The 16,825-nt window shown below is 40.0% G+C and overlaps 1 protein-coding gene across 2 annotated transcripts in view; it reads right to left on the bottom strand.

Annotated features, from left to right (window-relative positions):
* The window catches only part of kif6 (kinesin family member 6), a 565,092-nt gene that overhangs the window by 348,747 nt on the left and 199,520 nt on the right, over positions 1-16,825 (bottom strand). For both annotated transcript variants that reach the window (XM_043687249.1, XM_043687250.1), the window contains exon 10: positions 6,167-6,270. In XM_043687249.1, the coding sequence (XP_043543184.1) occupies positions 6,167-6,270 (104 nt within the window). The remainder of the gene's footprint in view (positions 1-6,166; positions 6,271-16,825) is intronic.

Raw genomic sequence — 16,825 nt, 5'->3', positions numbered from 1 at the left:
AGGCTGGGGCTGTTTTCCCTGGAGCGTCGGAGGCTGCGGGGTGATCTTATAGAGGTTTTCAAAATTATGAGGGAAATGGATAGGATAAATAGACAAAGTCTTTTCCCTGGGGTCGGGGAGTCCAGAACTAGAGGGCATAGGTTTAGGGTGAGAGGGGAAATATATAAAAGAGACCTAAGGGGCAACTTTTTCACACAGAGGCTGGTACGTGTATGGAATGAGCTGCCAGAGGATGTGGTGGAGGATGGTACAATTGCAACACTTAAGAGGCATTTGGATGGGTATATGAATAGGAAGGGTTTGGAGGGATATGGGCCGGGTGCTGGCAGATGGGACTAGATTAGGTTGGGATATCTGGTCGGCATGGACGGGTTGGACCGAAGGGTCTGTTTTCATGCTATACATCTTTATGACTCTATGACTCTATAAGGATCTTACATTTAAAAAGGGTAATTATGAAAGCATGAGGTACAAGTTAGCTGAAGTGGATTGGGAAAATACATTAAAATACATTACTGTACATAGGTAATGGATAGTCTTTCAAGTACTGCGGCATGATTTACAGCAACAACACATTCCTTCAAAGTGCAAAAAAGTTAAAAGAATGTCAGGCAACCATGGCTAACAAACGAAGTTTAGGATTGTACAAGGTTAAACAAAAGGCCTATGAAGTTGTCAAGAATAAAAATAATTCTGAAAATTGGGAAGTTTTTTAGAATACAGCTAAGTAAGAGCAAAGAAACAGATCAGGAAAGGGAGATTACAATATGAATGCAATCTAGCAAAATCATCAGACTGTAAAAGCCTCTTTCAGGACATAACAAGGAAACATATGGCTACAGCTATATCCATATATGTATCTACTTCAGGCAGAATCAGGACAACTTATAATCGGGAAAAGAGAATTGTCAGAACTGGCATTACTACGAAGACTGCACATGAGAAATTAGTGGGACTGAAGGTTGATAAAGCCCAGGGTCTGATAGCCTACATCCCAAAGTGCTGAAGCAGGTGGCTATTAAGATAGTTGATGCATTGTTGATTATCTTCCAAACTTCTGTAGTGATTCCTGTGAATTGGAAGGCAGCAAATGTCATTTCACTGTTAAAGAAGTGAGCAGGAGGGAAAACAGGAACTGCAAACCTGTTAGCTTTAGATCAGTAGTAGGAAAATGCTAAAACCTGTAATAAAGGATGGGATAAATAGATATTTTGATGGTAATGATTTTATTGAACATAGCATGGCTTTGTGAATGGGAAGTCATGTATGGCGAATTGTTGAAGTTTTGAAGATATTACTGACAAAACTGATAAAGGAGAGTCGATGCATAAGGTGGACTTAGCTTTTCAGAAGGAGAAAATCCTTCAGGACACTCATTAGAAAAAAAACATGTGGGTTAGGAGTGAGTGAACAGGCGTGGATTAAGGATTGCTTATCAGACTGCAAACAGAAAGTAGGAATAACCATGTTGGCAGGCTGTGACTAGTGAGGGACACAATATATTTCAATAATTTGGAGATAGAGATCAAATGTATTATGTTCAAATTTGATTTGATTTGCAGATGATACAAAGCTAAGTGGAAATATGTGTTGTGAGGAAAATGTAAAATGGTTTCAGGACAATTTGGTAGGCTTAGTGAATGGAATAGTATGTGGCAGGTGGTATATAATGTAGAAAAATGTGAGGTTATCTGTTTTCATAGGAGAAATAGGCATACAGAGTATTCCTTAAACAGTGAGGGGTTGGAAGAAGCAGATGCACAAAGAGACGTTTCTTGACAAAGGAGGACAAAAAAAATCTCAAACATGTTGGGGGGCACAACATCTAATGGGAGAGAAAGATTGAAGGAAATCAGAAATACGAAAGTGAGGTAACTGATGAGATTAAAGGGTGATAAATCTCCAGGGCACGATAATCTAAATCACAAAGTTAATAAGAAAGTAGCCCGAGAATCAGCAGGTGCATCAAGATTCTATAGACTCTAGGACTGTTCCTATGGATTGGAAGAGACTAATGTATTTCTACTGTTTAAGAAAGGAGGCAGAGGGTAAACAGGGATTAATAGATTGACTCAACTGACATTGGAAGGAGTGAAAATACTGTCACTTGTACACCAGTCACTGAAAGCAAGCATGTCGGTGCAACAGGCAAAGAAGAAGGAAAATTATCTGTGAAGTCGGAGGATTCGAACACCTGAGAGATGTCTGAAATGTTTGGTCGGCCACAATCGTATTGATTTGTGGGGCACGCTCAATGCGATGAATGGCATATTCCTGTTTCTATGTTAATGAGTTGCACGAGCAGAAGCACACATTCAGCCCATCAAGTGTGCACTGCCATTCAATGAGGTCATGGCTATCTGATAATCCCCGACTCCATTTTTCTGCTATCTCCCCATAATCCTTGATTCCTTTACTGATTAAAAATCTGTCTATCCCAGCCTTGAAGGGGAAGCAATGGCATTGTGGTATTACTACTGGACGTTAATCCAGGGGCCTAGAGAATTATCAAATCCTGCCAAGGCAGATAGTGAAATTTGAATTCATTTTGAAAACATCTGGAGTTAAGAAACTAATGATGACCGTGAAGCCATTTTCGATTGTCAGCAATACCCATCTGGTTGACTAATGTCCATTAGGAAAGAACTGCCATCCTGACTTGGTCTGGCCTACATGTGACTCCAGACCCATAGCAATGTGGTTGACTTTTAACTACCATGTGGGCAATTAGGGATGGGCAATAAATGCTGGCATAGCCAGTGATGCTCTCAGCCCATGAATGAATGAATGAATTATAAAAAAGGATACTTAATGACTCACAGACCTCTTTTGTAAATAATTCCACAGATTCCTAACCCTCTGAAAGTAGAAATTTTTCTGCATGACTGTGTTGAATGTGTGACCCCTTACTCTGAGATTACACCCTCTGATCCTCAACTCTCCCAAAACAGGAAATAACTTTTCCGCATCAACTCTGTAAAGTCCTCTGAGAGTCTTGTATGTTTCAATAAGGTTGTCTCTCATTCTTCTATATTCCAACAAGAATGCACTCAATCTACCCAACCTTTCCTCATGAGACAGTCCCTCCATACCTGGTATCAGCTTAGTCAACCACCTCTGGACTACCTCAAATGCCAATATATCTTCATGAGATAAGGGAACCAAAACTGTTCACAGTTTTCCAGTTGTGCTCATATTAGTGCCTTGCATAGTTTTAGAAAAATCTCCCTACTTTTATACTCCACTCCCTTTGAAATAAAGGCTGACATTCCATTTGCTTTTTCTATTATCAGCTGAACGTGGATGTGATGAATTTGGATGAGCTTTTGTGATTTATGGATGAGGACTCCAAATTCCTTTTTTCTGTAGACTTCTACAGTCTTTTTCCATTGAAATAATATTCAGCTCCTCTAGTCTTCCTGTCAAAGTGCATACCCTCACAATTTCTCACTGTATACTCCATCTACCAAGTATTCTTTGCCTACTCACTTAACTTGTCGATATCCCTCTGCAGATTCTTTGTGTCATCCACAAACCTCAAGTACATTCACTTTCCTCATCCAGTTCATTAACATGTATTATAAATAATTGTATCTCCAGCACTGGTCCCTGTGGCACTCCACTAAGTTACAGGTTACCATCCTGGAAACGCCTCCATACCAGAACTCCCTGTCTTCTATTAGTTAGCCAATCCATGCTAATATCCTGCCAAAACTATAGACTCTTATCTTCTCAAGTAGCCTAATGTGTGGCACCTTATCAGACACTTTCTGAAAATCCAAACATATTATATCCACAGCTCTCCCTTTATCATTCCTGCTTTTTACAAAGAATTCTAGTCAGGCATCATTTCCACTTCATAAAGCCATACTGACTATTATACAGTTCTAAATGCTGTGCTATTATGTCCTTTTATAATAGACTCTAACATGCTCCCCAGTAACATGTTAGCTCCTAGACAGAAGTTGAACAAGGAAGAAAAGTAGACACTAATATTTGTGATAAACTCTAGCCTTTTGCTGCCTGGTTCAACATATGGACATTGGTGTGTTAAATGCTCACTACCTGACTCAGTGATCCGACATTGGGAAAGGTGACACCCACTGAGAACCACACTCACTAAGTCTGACTGGCCTATTTGTGCTCCCAGTTTAACATGCATCATACTCAGAGGAGTCAAATAGCTATGGATTCTAGCTCACTCAATGAAGAAAAGCTACCACAGGAGCTATTTTTCACATTTCATGAGATGTTGGCACTTCTGGAAATGCCAGCATCAATTGATGATTGGCCATCATCAATTCAACTTAAACTGAGTTATTTGATAGGCAATTAGAGAACACTTAAGAGTTAAATCATTTTGCTGTGGCCTGGAATCACAAACAGGCCCAATCAAGTAAGGATGGCAGATATTAAATATGACACATTATATCTGCACTCAAAAGGAGATTCTTTGGCACTATTTTGTCAATGAGTGGTGAATCTCCTCAGAATCCTGAACAATATTTGCCTCTCTCGTAACCTCATTAAAAGCACGTTACTAGATCATTACCATGTTGCTGTCTGAAAGAACTTGCTGTATGCAAATTGGCTGCTACAACTTCTACAGTACAGCAGCGCCTACACTTTAAAGGTGCCTGTATGACAGTAAGTAGTGGGATCACTTACGCCCATGCATTTAAATGCTGTTTAAATGTAATTTTGCATTTTCTACTTTGAAGGATGCATGTTGTCAAACTAGATGAGGTGACTAGACTGTTTCCATCCTGTAACTCTTCTGTATTTTGTTGTCAATTTCTTCAAAACGTGAAACTGAGCCATGCAGCTGCTGTACAGAAAGATATATAGCCCATTTGGGATGGGGAAAGATAAGACTTTGGCCTCTCCATGTTACTGCTCCTGAGAAAAAAAAGATTGCTACCAATTCTTGCATCAGCATTAACACTTGAAATAATATTTTAGGCATTACTGGTTTCTTTTTACAGTCCAAGGAAGGGAATTTTGTGCTTTGAGCAATTAAAGATGTGAGTGCGTCGAACAGAAAACTATTCCACATATTGTAACTTGGGTCAATAACAAGCATTCCCAACCCAGGTGCAAATCAGATTAGATGGAATGTAAAGATTCTGCTGTTGCCATGTTTACAATGGCAAACAGGAGCTGAGCCTTCAAAACAGGAGCCAAAGTGTCGAGGTTTGTTGTGAACACTGAAAACTTCAATTGTTCAGAATAAAACCATATGTGCAAATTGATCAACACCTGTACCAATGGACTCAATATCAATATTTCCACCATCCATACTATTTGGATGTGGGACATAGAAGATAGGAAAAGATAAACGTGTAAATGATGGAAATCTGAAATTCCAAAAGGAAAATCTGGAAATACATCCCATAGATTCTGAGAAAGGGTCATTGTTAAATCAATTAGGCAATTTTTTTCTTCAAGATGCTAACTGCCTGCTGTACATAAACAATATTTCTGTTCCTTACTTCACCAACAGTTGAACAGTTTGCCTTCATCAGCAAAGCAATAAATTAAAAGTTATATTTTATAGCTAACAGAACTATATACTTTGTTCAGGGAACATACATTACATACATTATGTAGATGAAAAATTTCAATATCAGTGAGATCCTCTATTAATGGCATCACATCTACCATCTTCAACATTCATTCCCTTCACCAATGACACAAAGTGGCAGCAGTGTGCACCATCTACAAGATGCACTGCAGCAATTCAGGCTTTTTTGACAGAACCTTCAAGCCAACGATCTCTACCCACCTAAGAAGGACAAGGGTAGCATTTGCATGGGAAAACCAACACTGACAAGTTTCCCTCCAAGCCACACACAATCCCAACTTGGAACTAAATTGGATCTCCATTTCTACCTGTCCTGCTGCATCACTAGGACTGCAGAAATTCAAGAAGCTGGCTCAATAGAAGTCTTCTCCAGGACAATTAGGAATGGGCAAAAAATGCTGGCCTAGCCACATCCATGAATTAATAGAAGAACTTGGGATTTTTCACAATATTTGTTCCTTTAAAAAGGTGCTATATGTATTTTTATATTTCAATATTTTATCAAAAACAATAAAACTATTTATTTTAAAACTTTAAGCATTGTTTTGCTCTTTTAAAAATATTTAAAAAGACAAAAGGTACTTCTGTGTTTCTTCCTGTGAGAGGTTGTCAGCCCTTGTCTCTCCGGTGACCATGGCCAGCTCCTCTTTTAGCTGCTGGATTTCCTTCTTTAAACGAAGAATCATCTGCAAATTCCGGACAATAAAAGAGGGAAAAATAAAGGACAGCTGGAATCAGTTTCCTGATGTATGTTTTTCTGGGCCCTCTCTGCATAATGCAAAATATTGCCTTCATCAGCAAAGCAATAAATTAAAAGTTATATTTTATAGAAAAATTAGTTGCTGTTCCTAAAATAAATCCATTTTAAGATCATAAAAGATCATATATACATTATAAAAATCTTGTTTAAAATCATAAATCCCTGCTTTTCATCTGATTAGTGAGACAGCCACATTCCATGTATGGAGGAACTGTAAGTACAGTCAATTCCTATTAACTTAACATAAACCAGTTTGCTAAAGATTTTGTTCACCTATCAGGGCTCATTGAACAGGCACACACACTGATGTATTTGCTTGCAGTGGGGTACAGTTACTAACTCTCACCTTTTCTCTTGCCTTTTTCATCCCTTCCTCACAATCACCAATAAAGTGAGGTATTGCTTTTCTTTCAATAAATAAAAACACAAGTTCAGAGTTACTTAGGTTATTTCATGTGGATTAGGCCTTTTTAACATTATTATTATTATTTCTATGATAGCTGCTGCTAGTGAGCTTGGTAGAAACAGGCATAATTTGTCTCATTGTACAACAATGCAGAAAATCAAGCCTCCTTGGCCCAGATTTAGGATAGAAAGTCAGAAACTCATATCAGGCTACTATAAAAGCGTGATGGGGTTATTCTACTAATTTTAATGGAGAACAGATGTCAGTGTATGCACTGGTTTGGGAATTAAATTCATGATTAGCTTTGAGTAAAGACTCCCTTGCAAGCCCTAGGGGATCAAATTCAGGTCAGATCATTCTGCTCCTCATTAATGCAATCTCTAAAGAGTCGATAGTACATAAGAAAAGAAATAGAAGTAGGAGTAGGTCTTACATCCTTTTCATTCAAATATCATTCAAATATCACATTTGAACTTCTAACTCAACTCCACGTTGTTTTTTATTCACTCACTGGATGTGGGTGTCACAGGCTAGGCTAGAATTTATCACCTCTGGCGAAATGTCTGTAAGAAAACAGTGGTGAGCCACCTTCCAAAATTGTTATGGGGTATAGGCACACTCATAATACTTTTGCGATTTAACCCAACAACAGTGTAAGAACAACAATATAACTCCAAGTCAGGAGGGTGTGCAGTTTGATGGTAAACCTGAAGGTGATGGTGTTTCCAAGCATCTGCTACTCCTGTCCTTTTGGGTGGTAGAAGTCACAGGTTCATAAAGTGTTATTGGAGGACCAGAGTTGCTGCAGTGGATCGGTACTGAAGGGAGTGAATGGTGAAGGCATAGATGCAATGCAAGCTACTTTGCCCTGGCTGGTGTTGAGCTTCTTTAATGTTATTGAAGCTGCACCCATCCAGACAAATGAAGACGTTTCCATCACACTCCTGACTTGTGCCTTGTGGCTAGTGGACAGGCACTGGAAAAGCAGGAAGCTGTTATCTGTCAAACTGTTCTGCAGCCACAGTATGCATATAGCTAGCCCAATTCAGTTCAATGGTAACCCCAAAATGTTATCACTGGGATATTCAGCAATGGTAATGCCTTTGAACATCAAGGAACATCAAGATTCTCTCTTGTTGGAGATAGTCATTCCCTAGCAGTTGAATGGTGTAAATGTTACTTTCCACTTCTCAGCTCAAGCCTGAATTTTGTTCAGGTCTTAAAGCATACGAACATGGTCAGTTTCAGTACCTGGTCATCACGAATGGTGACCATTGTGGATCATCAATGAGCTTCTCCACTTTGATTCAATGATGGAGGGAAGTCATTGATGGAACAGCTGAAGACACTAGGACACTATTCTGAGGAATAAGGAAATGACTGATCTGTAAAAACCACTACCATTCTCTTTTCTGCTAGATATAACTCTAACTTGTGGAGAGTAATCCCTACAATTTCCACTGACTCCAGTTTTGCCAGGACTCCTTGATGCCAGGCTCAGTCAAATGCTGACTTAATGTTAAGGGCAACCAATTCAGCTCTGGAATACAGTTCTTTTCTTGTATGTTGGAAGCAACCTATAATGAGTTCAGAAGCCACCTGACATTAGCATAGCCCAAAAGAGCTTCAGTAGGCAAATTATACATTTGTAAGAGCTGCTGGATAACATTGTCAACAAACTCTTTCATCATTCTCAAATGATCAAGAGTAACCTGCTAGGGTGGCAATTGGCCGTGTTTGATTTGTCTTTCTTTCTGTGCACAGACATACCTGGGCAACTCTTCACATCGTCAGGTAGATGCCAATATTGTAGCTGCAGTGGAAGAGTTTGGTTAGGGGCATGGCCTCTTCTGCTGCAGAAGTCAAAAGTGTTATTACCAGAACGTTGACTTTGACTTTCACATTGCCTTTTCAGCATCCAATGCCTTCAGCCATTTCTTGATATCATATGAAATGAATGGAATTAGCTGAAGAATAGGACCTCCAGAGGAGATCAAGATGGATCATCACTTGGCACTTCTGACTGAAGACAGTGAGAAGCAAACAAGGAGGATTCTGAGAGAAGTTGGTTCAGTCATCACGGCTGAGAAAAGGATCACGGACACAGACTTAGCTGCTCAGAACCAGGTTTGCAGATTGACTGAGTAGTGCCTTGTAAGAGATAAAGTACTTGCAGCTCTCGAAAGGGGATGCAGGGAGTTTCCCCAGTGACAAGGCTGCGGGTGAAGGGGCATTGGGTCTGTGGGTAATTCTAAAAATTGATTTTAAAATTACCAGTATTAATATGTGTGTGGTTAAATCTACTACAGGATATGTCTCCACATTGGCTTACCAATGTAAAAGCAGACCTCGTATTTCTGCAGGAATGTGGGATACCACACCCCAGCAGCTATTGGAAACGGTTGAGCTTATGGCCTCACAGGTCTTCAATTTGTTCAGGGAAAACTATTGCAGTTTCTCCGGCCTGGGTATGATGGTGCGAGGAGGCAATTTCACCATCTCCGAGGCTAAGGAGGTGGTGGACGGGTGCCTTCTCGTAGCAAATATTTCATATAGAAACACTCCCCTGAGATTAATTAAAGTGTACGCCCTGGTGGCAAAGAGTAAGTGGCCATTCTGCAGCAGCTCCCACAGCAAATCATTCTGGCCAGAGACTTCAACTGCATCATTGAGGGGCTGAGAGCAAATCAGACACCACGTCCAGATTCCCAATGGAAATGGTTCAAGTTGCGAAGCTGCACAATGTCTTCACCAACCCTGCAGACAGATACTCCTGGTCATGGCTAGATGGGTCTATCCGCTCAAGGAAACATTTCCTGTTTGGGTCCCACATGTTCTCAGTCAGATCCACCTATGTCAAGTCGATGTTTTCTGCAGGACCAGCAGGCCAGCAAGGAATATGGAAGCTGAATGTGAAACTGTTGGTATTACACAGAATGGAGAACCGTGAAGCCCTCCTTTGAGTCTTCATTGATCTAGAGGGAAACAGTCAAGGGGAACATCAAGAGGTTCTTTATCCTTAAAGGTGTTCAGAGGTGAGATACAGTCTGGGAAAACTGTCTAAACCCCAGACAACCATGCAGAATGTACTTCTGCTACAGATGATGGGGGTCCTGGGGATCTCCAGGAGGTGAAAAGCCAGCAAGCTTCATTCTTTGCCTCAGAGGCCTCCAAGATAATCTTCCGGTCCAGAGTCTGCACCGGAGCAGGATGAGACGTGCTCATGTTTATTCTTCCAGAAGGTGCATACGGAGAGCTCCGTGCTCAGCAGCCTGAAGGAAGCAGATGACGCAGTAACATCATTTCAGTCTGACATCCTGAGGGTCAGCAAATCCTTTAATGACAGACTGTATGACACGAAGCCCATAGACAGCGTGGCTGATAAGATTCGAAATGACAGGAGAACTTGGCCCCATGGAATGCTCCTCCTGTAATATGTAGAAAATCGGGGACAGTTCCAGTGCCAATGCTGACTTTGTATGCAGAAAGTATGTTTAGCTGCAGTTCCTGATTTTCCAAATGGAGCACCTAGAGCTGTGAATGGACTCACCATAAAGCATCCATGAATCCCAGAATCATAGAATCTCTACGGTGTGGAAGGAGGCCACTCAACCCATTGAGTGTGCATCAACCCTCTGAAGGGCATCCCATTCAAACCCTGACTTCTATCCTATCCCTGTAACCTTGCATTTACCATGGCTAATCCACCTAACCTGCACATCTTTAGACTCTGAGAGAAAACCTGAGCAACGGATGGAAGCCTACACAGATATTGGAAGAGCATGCAAACTCCAGACAGTCACCCAAGGCTGGAATTGAACTTGGGTCCTTGGTGCTGAGTGGTAGTGGCGCTAAACACCTAGCCACCATGAGACTGAGAAAGAGACTAGGAAAACTGTCTAAACTCCAGAAAACCATGCAGAACTTACCTGCTATAGGTGATTGGGGTCCTGGGGATCTCCAGGAGGTGAAAAGCCAGAAAGCTTCAGGGACTGTCAAAGTGTAGATGGTCAGTAGTGAGAGGGAACTCTATAGTTAGGGGCGCAAATCAGCATTTCTGCAACCGCAAGTGAAACTCCCTAGTGCCAGGATATGAGCAGGCACTGGACATTCTGAAAGGGAAGGATGAACTGCCAGAAGTGTGATCTTGGTACTAATGACAAAGGCAGGAAGAGTGATCCTGTAAATAGGGGTCAGGGAGTTAGGTGGGAAATTGAAAAGCAGGACCTGTAGGATTGTAATCTCAAGATTATATCCTGTGCCATGTGCCAGTGAGGCTAGAAATAGGAAGATAGTATAGTTAAATAGGTGGCTAAACAGTTGACGTAAAAGGGAGGGCTTCAGGTATATGGATCATTGGGATATCTTTAGGGCAGGTGAGACCTGTACAAGGACGGGTTGCATTTAAACTTGAGGGTCATTGAATTTGTTAGGTGTGTCCAGGACAGTCTTGAAACAATACATAAATTGTCCAACAAAGGAAGGTGCCATGCTAGACCTGGTTTTGAGGAATGAGCCTGGCTAGGTGATTTAAGTTTCAGTGGGAGAGTATTTTGAGAGCAGTGATCATAATTCTGTAAGTTTTAAATTACTTACAGATAAGGACAAGAGTACTCCTCAGGTGAAAGTACTAAATTGGGGGAAGGCTAACGACCACATTAGGCTGAAACTGGGGAATGTAGATTGGAGCAGATTTTTGAGGATACATCCACATCTGGCATATGGGAATCCTTTAAAGGCTGTTGATTAGAGTTCAGGACCAGCATGTTCCTGTGAAAACGAAAGATAAGGATGGCAAGATTTGAGAACCTTGGGTGACAAGAGAAACTGAGAGCTTAGTCAAAAATAAAAAGGAGGCATACATAAGGCTTAGGAAACTGAAGACAGATGGAGCCCTCAAAGAATACAAAGATAGCAGGAAAGAACTCAAACAAGTAAATAGGAGGCACCATGAAACCATGGCGAACAAGATTAAGTAAAATCCCAACATGTTACATACATATAAAAGGACCAGGAGATAAGTATAGGTTAACGATAAAGATGATTGATGAGGATAGGTTAGTAGATGTTGTCCACGTGGACTTAAGCAAGGCCTTTGACAAGGTCCCTTGTGGCAGGCTGATACATATGGTGGAGTCACATGGGATCTGCGGTTATCTGTTAAGATGAAAATAGAACTGACTTAGTCGTAGAAGACAGAGAGTAGATGTGGGTGTTTGTAAGATTGAAGATCTGGGACCATTGGGATTAAGCAAAATCCCAAGATATTTTATACATACATAAGAATCAAGAAATACGAATAAGGTAGGTACACTCAAGGACAAAGGAGGAAGTCGGTTAGGGAACAGAGTTGCAGTTGTATAGAACTTTAGTTAGATCACATTTGGAATATTGTGTACAGTTCTAGTTGACATACTAGCAAAAGGCTTTGGAGAGGGTACAGAAATCATTTACTCAGATGTTCACCAGGTTTGGAGCATATTAGCTTATGGGGAGATTGGACAAACTTGGTTTGTTTCTGCTTGAATGTCAGAGGCTGAGGGGGCAATCTAATAGAAGTTTACAAAATTATGAAAGGTGTGGATAGAATGGATTGTCACAGAGTTTTTTTTCCCCCAAAGTAATTATGGTCAATTACTAAGGGATATAGGTTTAAGGTAAAAGTCGGAAAGTTTAAAGGAGATGTGAGAGTGGAGTTTTTTTTATTTTTTAAACAGAAAGTGATAAGTGCCTGAAATGAGCTAGAGGAGGTAGTGGAGGTGGATACAATAACAATGCTTAAGAGGCATCTTTACAGATATATGAATATACAGGGAATAGAGGAACACAGACAGATTAGAGACAAACGTTTTTAGTTTAGAAATGTAACATATGTTGGCGCAGTCCTGATGGGCTGAAGGGCCTGTACCTGAGCATACTGTTCTTTGTTCTTTGTTTTGATTTCCCCATATTTTTCAATTGTCCTAGATCCCAGAAATCTACTGATCTTCACCTTGGATAACTTGCTATCTGAGTGCCCAAACAGTCGAGATACTAAATTTGGAAGATCCACAATCCTTGGACTGAAAAGGATTTTCTTTCTCAGTTCTAAATGGCTTATTCCTTCTTTTAAGTTTGTGACACTCCGACTATTCCTCAACTCCACATTCAGAGGAAATAGCCTTTCAGCATCTACCTTTGAGGCTTATATTTTTCATTGAGATGACCTCTTATTCTTCTAAACCCCAAAGTGTGTACGCCTATTCCACTCAAATTAACCTAATAGCATTGTTCTCATCCCTAGAATTGATCTAGCCAGCTTCTGTTGCAACTCTACAAGGCATGTATATCCCTCCTTAGGTGTGCAAAACAAAACCATATCCAATGCATGATTAAGCACTGCATAGTCAGTGATGCCCATAGAGACCGATAAATTAAAAGACCTAAATTTGCCAAACAACCCCAACAAAGAAATGGACAAGGTTTCACTTTTAGTAACTTTTACTTTAACTATCAAACCAAAATCAACACAAATTAAATACAAATTAACAAATAAATCATGGGTGACAGATATTTTAAAGTTCACAGAATAGCAGATACAACAGAAATAGATTTCATGGCTTTATAATGCACTGCTCTCCGCATATACAGCCACAGATCCTTCAAAAAATTATTTTCCTCAGTTAGAATCCCAGCTGTTTTCTTCAAAGATGTTACCATCAAATTTCATCTAATACCTGATTGTAATCAAGTAGAGTTCCTTAGGTATAGTCTTGAACAAAATGGTGGACTTGGGGAACTCTGTCAGCTCTGTTCATGCCACTGTTAATGGCAGGGTTCCACCAGTATTACCTTTCTACAAAGCCCCACTGACAACTCTCTGACCGAGTCTGGTCAGTCAATTATTTTTACTGACAGAAACAGCTGTAACAACTTTGTATTGGCCTACTGTCAGCTCCTGGATCCAGCCTTCATTTTCTTTACCCCCTGTTTGCACTGCACAATTAGGTGACGTAAGTTTGTATGGTTATGTATCTAATACCTGCTTTTAACCAGTTTTAGTTTCCCCAGAAACCTGACATTTGAAACATAAACAGAAATCCTGGAGAAACCCAGCAGGACTAGCAGCATCTGTGGAGAGAAAGCAGAGTTAAAGTTTCAAGTCCAGTGACTCTTCTCCAAAACCTATGTTTCATTTTAACTTGTAGTTATAATTTTGCTTTCAAGTAAGGACGCAAAAAAGATAAAAGCTTTTGAAACCAAGTTCAGTGTTCACAAATGAACATTCAGGAGGTCATCTGTTTAGACAAGATCATATACATGCTCCCCCAGTGGTCTCAGAAACTATGGATTCCATTACATATGTTCAATTACTGCAGTACAAACTAAGTGTTGCCCACTAATTTAAATGAAGATGGTACACAACTCAAAGCTAAGCATGTTGCTAAGTGATTGCATGCCTCACAAGGGGAGAATAATTCAGCACAAGGCTCACCACAATACAATGGCAGGGGTTTTAATCACAGAAATAATGGACCCACCCACTGGTTGGAATGTCTTTGTCACAGTGGAACTGCCTTTGCCACAACTCATGTATGCAGTTAAGTCAATTTTACCAATCATATACTTGTACAAATATGGGTGGCAGATGATAAGATTGAACAAAAAATAAACAACAGAAAAAGTTTACAAAGATTAATAAAAAGGAACAAAGTGTAAATGAGAAAGCTGGTTAGAAATATTTTTTAAAGGAGTAAGAGCTTCTATAGAATATTGAAAAGAAAAGAATTAGAGAGTGAGCATTGGTCCTATAGAATATGTGTGGGGAATTAATAATGAGATGGCAGATGAAGTGAACAAATATTCTTCATCAGTATTCATCACAGAAGACAGAATTAACATCCCAGAAATAGCTATAAATCTAGCAATGGAAGGCAGGGAATTACAATCTCTAGGGAAATGGTACTGAGCAAACTATTGGGACTGTGGCTACGTTTCTTGACGCTGAAGGACTTCATCCTAAAATGTGGCAAGTGAAATTGTTGTTGCATTGGTTTTAATTTTACAATATTCCCTTGATTCAGAGAAGCTTGCATTAGATTTGAAACTAGTAATGGTAACTTCTTTATTCAAGAAATTAGGGATGTATAAAGCCAGAAACTATAGATTAGTTAGCTTAATATATCATAGAAAAAAATTACAGACTATTATTAAAGACTTCTAGTGGTTTATAAAAGCATGAGGGGCAGAGCTAAAGTGAATAGCAAAGGTCTTTTCCCTTGGTTGGGGAAAACTAGTGGGCATAATATTAAGGTAAGAGGAGAAAGATTTAGAAGGGACCTGAGTGGCAACTTTTTCACAAAGAGAATGGGTCATATGTGAAATGAACTGCCAGAAGAAGTGGCTAATGCAGATAAAATTACAACATTTAAAAGAGGTCTCAGCTTCCTTCCACATTCCTCATGAAGGGCTTATCCCCAAAACATTGACTCTCCTGCTCCTCAGCTGCTGCATGACTGGTTGTGCTTTTCCAGCACCACACTTTTTGACTCTGACGATCCAGCATCTGCAGTCCTCACCTTCTCCATATTTCCATCTATAGAAAAGGTTTAGAGGAGGGATATGGGCCAAAAACAGGCAAACGGGAATAGTTTAGTTTTGAAAACTTGGTGGGCACTGACAAATTGGACTGAAGAGTCTGTTGCCATGCTGCATGACTCTATCACATCATTAAAGGGCACTTTGAGAAACTCAAGGGAATCAAGCAGGCGCAACATTGTTTTGCAAATGAAAATCATGCTTAACTTACTGGAGTTCTTTGAAAACATAGTATGTGCTGTGGATAAAGGGGAACAAGTAGATGTATTACACATGAATTTCCAAATAGCATCAAGGAGGCAATGGCCTACTGGTGTTATCATGAGACAATTAATCCAGAGGCCGAGATAATATTCTGATTATTTGTGTTTGAATCCTGCCATGGCAGATGTTTGAATTTGTAATCAATAAACATTTGGTATAAAGAATACAATGATGACTATTGACAATTATGGGGAAAACCCTACCTGACTCTCTAGTGTTGTTTAAGGAAGGAAGCTGCCTTCCTTATCTGATTGGGCCAACAAGTGACTTCAAACTCTACCCTCTGAGAAATTAGGGATGACCTAGCCAGTGATGCCCGCATCTCATGAATGAATTAGGAAAAAAACTGATAAGGTGTCAGATCAAATACAATTGACATAACGAAATGGGTGGAAGATTTGTTAGCTAACAGGAAACTGAACAATTATTTTCTGGTTGGCAAGAGTGGTGCATCACAGGGATCAGTCTTCAACCCTTTACAATTTAAAGGTATGGTTGCCAATAACATTGAGGACACAAAGAAATGTAGGAAACTACATTGTACTGAGGACTAAGGAATCTATGAGGAGATTTGTAAAAGCAAAATAGTGATGTTGAAAAACAAAAACAGACAGCATTGGAGAAACTCAGAAGGTCTGGCAGTATCTGTAGAGTGAGAAGAATAATTAATATTTCGAGTCCATTTTGAATGAATCTCCACAGAGATTTGCTACAGATTTCTAGCATCCACATTATTTTGCTTTTATTTGAGTGATTAATTCACTGCCCCCTCTCTTCCAGGTATGCCCACCCTGAAGATGTTCTGCTCTTCTCACCTTCTGCTCTGTCAAAAGTGTGTAAAGACCACCATTTTCCAACTCCTTCAGTCCTGATGAAGAGTCATATTGGACTCAAAATGTTAACTGTTTCTCTTTCCACTGATGCTGTCAAACCTGTTGAGTTTCTCCAGAGCTTTCAGTTTTAAGATAACAAAGGGATACAGTTTGAATGGGAAAATACTTGGTAAATGGAGATTTATATGGCGAAATTTTATCCTTCCTGTTAAAATTGCCCATTTTAACAGGAAGGATAAAAATATGCATATTACCTAAATTGTGAGAGTCACAGAGTCATAGAGATGTACAGCATGGAAATAGACCCTTCGGTCCAACCCGTCCATGCCGACCAGATATCCCAACCCAATCTAGTCCCACCTGCCAGCACCCGGCCCATATCCCTCCAAACCCTTCCTATT

This window comes from Chiloscyllium plagiosum, chromosome 3 (assembly GCF_004010195.1).
Source record: "Chiloscyllium plagiosum isolate BGI_BamShark_2017 chromosome 3, ASM401019v2, whole genome shotgun sequence".
Taxonomy (NCBI): Eukaryota; Metazoa; Chordata; class Chondrichthyes; order Orectolobiformes; family Hemiscylliidae; genus Chiloscyllium; species Chiloscyllium plagiosum.
Note: the sequence above shows the minus strand (reverse complement) of the source record. Positions and strands in the feature narration are given on the sequence as shown.